General features: G+C 29.7%; 1 protein-coding gene and 1 long non-coding RNA gene across 2 annotated transcripts; one reads left to right on the forward strand and one right to left on the reverse strand.

The window, feature by feature from the left end:
- Positions 1-95: 95 nt before the first annotated feature.
- Positions 96-7,150, forward strand: LOC133320285 (uncharacterized). Its single transcript, XR_009753694.1, has 2 exons — positions 96-1,309; positions 6,945-7,150. It is a non-coding gene; the product is annotated as an uncharacterized LOC133320285 (long non-coding RNA).
- On the reverse strand, positions 4,088-9,684 carry LOC116772160 (probable peptidoglycan muropeptide transporter SLC46). The gene is made up of 7 exons (XM_032664241.2): positions 9,226-9,684; positions 7,871-8,131; positions 6,949-7,123; positions 5,928-6,105; positions 5,203-5,581; positions 4,282-4,522; positions 4,088-4,212 (listed from the first exon to the last, which is right to left on the reverse strand). Exons 1-7 carry the CDS (start codon positions 9,320-9,322, stop codon positions 4,155-4,157), a joined length of 1,389 nt encoding a protein of 462 aa, XP_032520132.2. The 5' UTR covers positions 9,323-9,684; the 3' UTR covers positions 4,088-4,154.
- Positions 9,685-10,574: the final 890 nt, after the last annotated feature.

Consider the following 10,574-nt stretch of genomic DNA (forward strand, 5'->3'; position numbering starts at 1 on the left):
AATAGTAAAATATGTCGCATACGTTAGAAATCCGGTTTATTATATACAATGTTACATTGTTTACAATTTTATATACACTCAGTATCCATACCACAAACTTGCTTTATCAAACTCAACACGGAGAGTTTTGCAGTTTTCAATTAATATTGTAAACTTTTTTTATTCATTATCAACGATGGTATATGAATTAGACAGTAAAAAGTATTTTTATTTAGTGTGAAAACGCAAATTATGGTAAATATTGTGAGGTAATAAAGAAATATAGTTTTTTTGTGCGAAAAGGGGAGTGTTATAAGATCAATTTATTTATCATCGATAACGGATCGGTCTGTAAGTAGTAGATGGTTGTATCTTTTATAATGGCGTATTATTGTCATGATCCAACTGGATATTAGAGTTTAAAATTGTATGGTGTATTTCATATAATAGGCAAAATAACCATGAAAACAGGTGTAACTTATAAAACTTTATATTACGGGTACGTTTTATTCGACTTTAAATTACAGTCGTCGTTAAGTCGTCGGTTCGTCAAGTCTTTAAATTAAGTAAAACCAACTACCCACAATGTCGAAATGTGATGTGTGTAATAAATCTATTACCAAATCTTTACCAGGAGTGGAATGTAGTAAAGTTTGACAAACAAACAAATCAGTGCTTTAAAGGCAGCCTCTAATCTGACAGGATTGTCTGACGTGGATCAACTATTACTCCAGAAGATGAAGAAGGAAAGGACACTCATGTACAAATCAATGATAGGAAATAACTAAGCAATATCTCAAAAGAAGTGGGGAAAGCCATTAAAAAAGAATTACGGGAACTAAATGAATCCCTACAACTTTACAGTGCAAAATTAGACGAAGAAGTAGAAAGCATCGATAAATTCAAGAAAACAATAAAATTGCTTCAACAAAAAAACACGGAGGTGACGAATAAAAATAATAACTTAGAAACACGTCTGGGAGCACTCGAACAACGTTTACAGGAAATGTACCACGAGAAATTGTCATCAAAAATAGAAAGTACTAATATGCCTCACAATAATAATGAGGATGCTAAACAATGGAATACAAAATAAGCAACGATTTCAAATTGGAAAAGACAAACTGCAAACATACGATTTGAACTCAAAGATGAACTCACCCAACAAAATTGGTTAACAGCAGCTAAAAGGGAGAAGATCAAAGTATCAGATATTTACCCATCAGAGATCATCCGAAAATCACAATACAGCGTTCATAAGAGAAGCTATGATTAAAATGAACAAGCAAATTTTCTGAAATGCTAGGCAGGAATTATAAAATAGTGATTTGTAAGTGAAAACCAAAATATGTTTGCATTTCTCTTTAGTATTGTTACTAAAATTACAATGGCTAATTCACAAGAGGAAATTAATGAGATCAGAAACTGTAAAAATATGAACGATTTCTTAATTTGTCTCCCAAAAAAGCATATTAACCTTTTATGTTTTCATATTGACGTATGATGTATTATAAAAAAAAAATCATCTTCTGAGCAATGTACATTATCTTCAAAGAAAAGTATTGATGTGATGATACTTACAGAAGCAAATATTTCAGATAGCCTTACTCAATTACATAACATTCATGGATATCAAATGTTCACATCATTAAGACGGTATCGTAAAGGTGGTGGTATCATAGTGTACGTAAGCGATAAACATAAGTGTAGAATACTTAACACAAAAACTAAATATTGTGAAAGTATTATGTGCAGTATTTCTACTCGGTCAAACTATCCTGCTACAATATTCGATGTATATCGCCCTCCTTGTCTTAGTAAACATCTTATCGTAACAGAACTTCAATGGGCATTTGGTAAATATTCTAAAAATAATGACTTATACCTAATAGGTGACATGAATATAAATATTGATACAGATAACCTTGTAAAATATAATTATGGTAATACACTGCATAACATGGGCCTTATCTGTGGAATAACAGAACATACTAGAATCGAAATGTGCAACATCAAACTGAACTAATCATGCATCGATCACATATACGCTATATCTGGCACACAAGACCTTTACGCAGTGGCCATGGGCACTGCACTGGCCGACTATCAGGCAGTAATACCTGCGTGCTTAGACGTTCTATCACACAGGTTGTTCCGTACGTCAATTCGTACGGAAAGAGAACATTAAAATATATGGTGCCGAAACTCATCAACCAATTACCACTATCTTTGAAAAACACGATCACAACCAAGAACTTAAAATATAAAATAAGACAGTACTACCAAGAACTTATGAATTTAAAATCAAACCAATACTTCTAAAAATACATTTTCTTTTCTCCATAAAACGCATATACACATCCATTCAGTCTACTATAAATAATAAAAATAATTAATGTAGCTATGTAATATTACTAGTAATTTAAATTAATAATCATAAAATAACTAAATGGAACAACCTGTGTACCGTTTACTTCACACATTAATACGTTTTGTTAAGAAATGTAACAATATATTTTAAAGTATACCCACATTAATTAATGTATACCCATATTAATAATTATAAAAAGTGTTGGAATAAGAAATTTTTAACTAAACTTAGTTGTTACCTTATTAGGAAATTAGTTATACATATTTATAATTAATTTTTTTCTTGTCAATTTATAGTTATGTAATAGTTTAGTTCTAAGTAATTGTAGTAGTTTAGGTGGTAGTGAGTAGATTAAGCTGTCAAATTCACGACGTCACTGGTGAAGTAAAACTCGAATGAGTTTATGATGGCAGCTTTAATAGCATGTTATTGTAGTTCATATATATTCGTTTTAAGATAAATAAATAAATGAAAAAGGTAAGATCAAAACAATTACTTAATAAAATACATATTTCAATAAAATTTAAAACACACATTCGGTTACACATCGTGACACACCGTGAGTACGTTTGCTGAATAGTCACCGAAACGTCGGGGAGTATGTAGTTTTTTACCAAAATAAAGCACGAGTAGTATATCCGAATAATATTAGTATCATGTAAATGAATAAAACTCGCGAAAGTCTTAGATCTCATTATTGTTTGTTTTATTTTACTAGGCACCTACGGGCTACGTATTGAAAATTTACTTAATCTTTTTAAATTCTTTAAATCATAACGAAATTAATGCGCTGTAGGATTGTCATATAGATACGGGTGACATCTGTTTCGATTCCATGAGAACGGCAAGAACTTACATAAAACTTCATTATATTTAATATTATTGTCGAAAACTTATAAATAATAATAATAATAATAATTTGTTTATTTCAGAAAATTTACAGTCCATTTGTTAGTTACAAAAAAAAGAACCCTGACAACTATGTTAGTATAATAAATAATGATAATAAGAGAAAAAAAATATCATAAGAAAGGAAAAAAAAAAGATTAAAAAGCTCGGCCAGCTTGGCACTGAACATTTTCAGAATCCTGTTATAAACTATATTATTTTTATGCTAATTTTTAAAATTGTCTAAATTGTGAGTTTATTTTTTATTATTGTAATGGCGTTGACAGGATTACACGACGCTCCAAATTTGTATGTAGATAGATGATGTATGTATATTAAAATCAATAGAATTAAGTTGTTATAAATTGTTTTACCATTATGTAATATTTGTATTAGTTTTACATTTTTTATACAGTATAAATCTCCTATGTTTCTATCTAACTGAATTTGTGTTGTTTAGATCTACTAACAAAGTTCCTAATTGTGACTTCATTAATTGTGACTTATCGAGGCTGTTAAAATATATTGCATTCATAAGTTCATCCCGGATCGTGTCTCCTCCATTCTACACTACACTGGCAGAATGTACTGTGCACGTCTTTGCACAGAGGAAGGCGATATTTAAAACAGCCAGCCAAGACAGATGATGTGTGTGAATGAGTAAGGCAAAGAAATTGGTCTAACTCATTATCATTTCATTATATGAGGAACAATAAATTTATAGATAAGAAGTAAACACTTGATTAGTACTGTATTTTTTATTAAAAACGATTTAAAAAATACGTTACTTTTTAACAAATTTAAGGTTAAACAATACAAAAAATACTGTTAAAAAAAATAGGTATAGAATTAATCTTAATCTGTATGTTTATTTACAATTAAGTACAATAAAATTTTGTCAAAAATCTTGATTGAGTCAATTGTTTATGCTTTCATAACCAGACAATCTATTCCACGAGTAGTATTGGACCAAACTGTAAAAAATATATATAGATTAATTCACAGAATGATGATATAACCAATGCTGTTTATAATTTACTTACATTAACATAATTACGGAGACTATATTCATAGCTGTGCTGAGAATGTAGATGGCGCCAGGAAATACAGATAATGTAGAGGAGTATAGAGAATTAAATATCACAGGTCCAATAATTGGCGCTAAACTCTCAACCGCACAAAGAAGAGCGAACACCTTCGCTATATCTTCGGTAGGCAAAAACTTTGTTACGTAGGACCTCATTAACGGCCCCGTGAGCCCTTTAAGCGGCGACGCAATAGTACCTTAAAATAGATTATAATAATTATAAAAGTATTCTATAATATGCTATGAAAGGGTAGAATTTTATTATTTTAAATGTGTATAAAGAATGGCTCGAAAATGTGATAACATCAATAAAATAGCTCTGGGTCTATGTTAATAACATTAAAGAGTTTAATTATGTTGTTACAAAAATAGCGATAATACATTTATGACTTATTTTACTTTAAAATGTTTCTTAAATGTTATTTTTATGAAAGATGTTTGCTTTGTATGCTTAACACGAGTTTACACCGTCACACTGAATACGAAGCGTATCCCGTTTTTCGTTCATTAATATTATAATGTGGGAAGACTGAGGAATGAAACATTTTTATGTTCCGTATGTAAAGTTACGACAAAAAAATGGAGTAGATGTACTGTTTATTGTTTAAAATTTTATATTCAGTCATGTTTTATATGGATTTCCCCGTTTTATTTCATATTCAATAAATAAAAAAAAAATGTCTCCAATATTTTATCTTTAACCCGGAAACCGTATAGAAGTCTCAGTAAAATTTTTTGACAGAATCCCAATCACATATTAAACACACATACACGTATGAAAAATCGGATTCAGTAATTAACTATTTTAGGAGTCCGTTTATAACTATATTGTAAATGAACTCAAATACTTGAACCAAGTACATCTGCCAGTACTTACTTAAGTACATCTGCCAGGACTGAACAGCAAATAACTTGATGATATTATCTAGAATCGCTGACAATATGGCGATTATAGAAAATGGTATGTCACCCAATCGACATATCCTCTGACAGATCATTATTCCAAAAAATCCTCCAACGAATGCAATGACTGTGCCAATCGCTGAAAACGTTGTATAATCCCTTAATGTCCAATGCAATTTTTTTCTCGAATAAAAATATTCCAAATTCATGGTTCCAATGGTTACTATCATTACTAATAGTCTTACAGTTGCTATGAGTATTATTTGAGTGCGTCCGTAGTTTGGGCGCTCTTTAAAACACTCAGTGAACATCTCTTTCATATACTGTAAGTCGAAAATCTTTGTCGCACCATTCTACAAACAAAAAAATAAATAGAGGTCTAAATAAAGACTAAATACATCTTTATATTTTTTACTTTTTTGATTTTATGTCTTGTTAAAGTTTTTAGCTCGACATTTTTTTCGACCTCAACGCCCTCAGGTGGCCATTACAAAATAAAGAAAAAAAAAGTTATTTTTGAAAACACTGTTCGTTTGCCAAACCGGTCATGACTTGAATTGCAATTTCGAAATCCATTTTTGGAAGGTATCTTTTATTTGTATTGTAAATGTCCAGGTTTAATTGTTAGTAAGCGAACCTATCTAATTGTAATTTGTGGAAACCAAACTATTAGGTATTAAGATAATTAGTATTATCCACCTGTATTGCTCCAGTCAAAGATTCCACAATCCATATATTTGTAAAGGCGTACGCTATCACGTTAATGGTAGCAGATATAAGAAGGACATACACATTGCCAATTGCTTCTATGAGATATGAACTAAACATGGAGCCGAAGAAAGTTCCCAAAGCCATTGTACCATCCAAAATCATCATTCTGTAAAAAATTAATAGTTTTTCAATATTTACATGCTTAGGTAGAGAAAAATATCTTAATAATTTACTTAAATGAAATAGAAAGGAGCAAAACACACTAAAACTAAATTCAATATGATGTCGATTAAAAACTAACTAGGACTAACTTAAATATATTCAATATTAGTTTTTTAGTTATTGCACTAATTTAATTTAATTAATACTATTCAAAAAAATAATCATCAAAGAAGCCATGCGTATGCTATAGATATGTATAGATGGCGCCACACATGTTAATCCAGAACAAGTTCTGCACAGTCCAAGCCGAAGTTCAAAAACCGTGATAAAATATAACTAAATGTCAACGACCTTCTACAGTAAGGATTTTGGCAAAAATTCAATGTCATTTTTTGGTTTTCGTGTTGGTTTTTGAAATGAAGTTTTATTTAAAGCAATGCACATATCTCCAATCAAACCTTTTATTATCTATTAAGATATGTTTATCAATTATCAAGTTATTAACAGGCACAGAATAGTAATAAAATATAACTATAGAGTACAGATTCATAATTTTAATAGTACAATCATTGAACCATTTTTATGGTATATATGTATGGTATATATATAAACAATATTTTGACTAGCATTCTAATAACGAAGGAGGTTTTAATTTGAGAAATACAACTATGCTATTGTTATAAGTAGTGCTAACACTTCTTCAGAAATACACTTAAAGAATAAAAGACCCTTCTTGATGATCTTTCATCATCAATTTTTTTTACAATTTTGACTTCGAAATCATCAATAGCGTATTGAATTTGACCATACAATCTCATATTATAGACACATAGTCGTTTTTAGTTACCTTATGGCTGTGGTACTTGACGAGCTCGTGTCGTTCACGTAGCAATATGCGCCAGTGTATAACACCACGAACCCGCCAGTTAAAGAGAATGGTATCGCCGTTGACAGGAACCACCAGGGACCGAGACCGTCCATCATACCGTAGATTACCAAGAGAATACCAGTCATTGACATACCTGGAAATAAATGATTATGATAATCTTTGGTTTTTGTTTTATTTACATTTTATCACATGCATCGTTATCTTAGTAAGATAGGATTGGTTTTCTCTCAATATTTTATATTTATATAATATCATCATTGCTGAAAAAAAAAATTGTATGTTATTGATATTTTTAAAATTTAAATGGTTTTTAATCTATTTTAACCACCATTAAAAGAGTGGGATACTGTATTAAATTAAAGTAACTATCTTTAGTCGTATCGCTAACAAGCGATAGCTATTAGTGAAGTAGTTATATAATATATTAACATATATATTAATGGAACAGATTTAGAAAGGGCGGTAAAATGTGATAGAATTTGAAAATCGTTTGTTTAGTTTCATTTTGGGACGGAATTAACAAACATGTCACTGTAACGAGTTCCACAAAGAGGGAGGCTTACAGTGAGAGTTAGTGAAATAAACGAATAAAAATTTATAAGAAAAGGTTCGTCTGACGTCTAAGGAAAGAATCATTGGATCCTTTAGATTTAAGAAGATATTCAAGTTTCAACTAACAGCTTGAAACAGTCTAGAAGTATCAAAGAATAGTAAGAACAAAGATTAGTAAATATTAATAAAGGGAAATTACATTTCATTTAATCCCATTTTTATTTTCAATGGAGTGGAACTCGTAGCTAAGAAAAAAGTGTCGTTATAGCTAACGATAATTCTATTCAAAATATATTTGTAAAAAATAACTAATTGTTTTGATGCTTACCAAAAAATGGCCACACGAGAAGTGGTTTTCTCCCATAGGTGTCGGACCATCCTCCCAAAAATAGTGATAAAATGGTAGGACAAATATATTCTAAAATTATTTTAACCGTTGTTATGTAAGTAGTGTACTTTTGAACCTCCGCTTCTAAATCTGATGTTTCGTTCGTTTTTACCGGAGATAGAAAAAATTTGCATTCATCTACAGCGTGATTCAAGGTATGGACACACGTCCGATACAAAAGGATATTGCTGACAGCTGAAACTGAAAACATAAAACAAATACATACATGTTTTTGTACTTAATAACTATGTTTGTTAATCATGAACAAGACTAAGAATTAAATAAAAGCCTTCGATTTATCTAAAGACAAATTTATTGGAATGAAACGATTCATATAATTCATATATATAAAAAAGTACAAAATAATATTTTCCTTTAAAATCTTCTAAGTACTTTCCTTATGTCTTACCATTCTTGCGATGGTTCTTGCTATAAGAATGAAATGCTTTTTCTAAAAACTATAAATGGAATTTAAAATCAGTGACAGCTGATTGATATAGTAAGATAACTTTTGCTACGGGCCCTCAAATTTAAACCCACTCATCTTTGCTGAGCGCAATTCCCTAAGTCAGAACACAAACTTATTAATACATAGTATATCATACTGAATGTACTTGAATAAACTATACAACGAAGCTATTGCTATTTAAAACGGTCCGCAAATGCAATAACTATTAGGAAAAACCCACAGGAAATCAATAGCTCTTATAAATAAATTGTTACTGGACCTACGCTTGCATAAATCGCTCTAAAATTAATACCTGGCTTCGAAAATCTTATAACAACAAAATTTTAATAAAATATTCATTTGAATTTAAAAGGAGCAATTTTATTATGAAAAGTTGGTAATAACATTATTTGATCGATGTTAAAGCAGATGATCGGAACTTCTAAAAAGTTTTTATGTAAAGGTTTGAGCCTTCAAAGTCATTTGGCACTGTTCAGGTAGACAGTCGACACCTTTTTAACTTATAAAAGTTTGACGGTATTTAACAGTAAGTCGATGAACGTCATTTCCGCTCAATTAGGATACATTATTAGTTTCAGATATAGTTTTGGAGTCGAGTCTTGCATAATTTTACTTTTGGGGTTTATTATTATAGTGACATAATTTTATTTGGAACAATATTTATATACTTCTATACTTTACTAGATAGATACTATATTACTTCGTACACTAATTATTTTTTTTTGTCGATATTACAATGAAAATTATATTTGTGGGAATGATCAATATTTAATTTAAATTATGTACATTTTACACATTAAAAAATGTTTCATTATATTTTACGTACCTGTTAAAAATGTTGCCAGCATGTTTAAAAACAATGGCAACTCAATAGTTGTCCTGATCGACCTTTTTGGCAAAGGCAATTCATTATGGTCGGACATGATTTCGACAACTCATACACTGTTTCCAAAAATATTACACTTCACTTCACTTAAATTATGTTTTGATAATCATATACATAATTGTACAATTTTTATTATTTACACTTTTATATATACTTTGTTCTAATACATATTGCCTGCATTATAAAATGAATATTTATGAGTTGCTAGTTGTATGAACAATAGTCATGTACTGGAAACTCGTTCGTCCTTTGTTATTTCGAATACTATCAAGCATTATCGATGTGATTCATGACTTAATCATGATTTATCAAAATGGTGGATTTGCGTGTCATCGAATTATTATCTTCGTAACACCATTATTATTCAATTAATCACTAACAATTTATGTTTCCTTATTTAAAGATTGTCCTGGTTTTAGTCTTTGGTTTTTATATCAACGTTGTTAAATATTTTGTATTCTACTTCGATTTGAATATATGTTATAGAGGTTACTTAACTAAATAATTTAATTAAATAATTGTTATTTCAGTCATAAAGGATACAATTTAAAAAAATTATAATCAATTGTAATATGGTCGAAAATGTTTGTGATTGAATTAACTCAATTATTTAATTAGATGAATAAAATTAACTTATACTTCATTAGTATTGAAATTAGTAAAACGACTCATTATAATTATTAAAGAACGAGATCTCACTGTATTTTATTTTATGTATGTGTCATTCAGCGGAACGAGGACGAAAAGGTCACACAATCACAGCAAATGACACTCTCCTTTTTACGTTTTCGCTGTATCAAACTGAATACTCACAGTTTCAACGTGTCACATTGAGAAATCTAAGTCAGTTATACATTATTTATTTTTATTTCTTATGATATAACTATACAACCGCTTTACAAATTTAATTTTTTTTTTCTTATACTTCGTAGCAAGTAGTTTTATTTATAAAAATCAAGAAAGTTGCACAGAAACTAAGAATACGTAGAGAGTATTTCTATTGTAAACTTTTATAATGTGCTCTTTTCTGAGCACGTTTGTAATAACTGTCACTTGTTTGATATTATCACTGAAATTGTTGTGTTGTAGTCGTATAGAGGCACATCAACGTATCTAATAACCCAGATAATAAAACATATTTTTAACCGACATCAAAAAAGTTTTACATGGCTTTACATTTTAGCGTACACCTTTACATGAAACTAAGTCTTTTAACTATTTAGCACAGAATATTCTTCTTTGTCCAAAGTACAAACAATACTTCTCTTCAATACAGTTCAAGAGAAATC

Source organism: Danaus plexippus (genome assembly GCF_018135715.1).
Source record: "Danaus plexippus chromosome 16 unlocalized genomic scaffold, MEX_DaPlex mxdp_23, whole genome shotgun sequence".
Lineage (NCBI taxonomy): Eukaryota > Metazoa > Arthropoda > Insecta > Lepidoptera > Nymphalidae > Danaus > Danaus plexippus.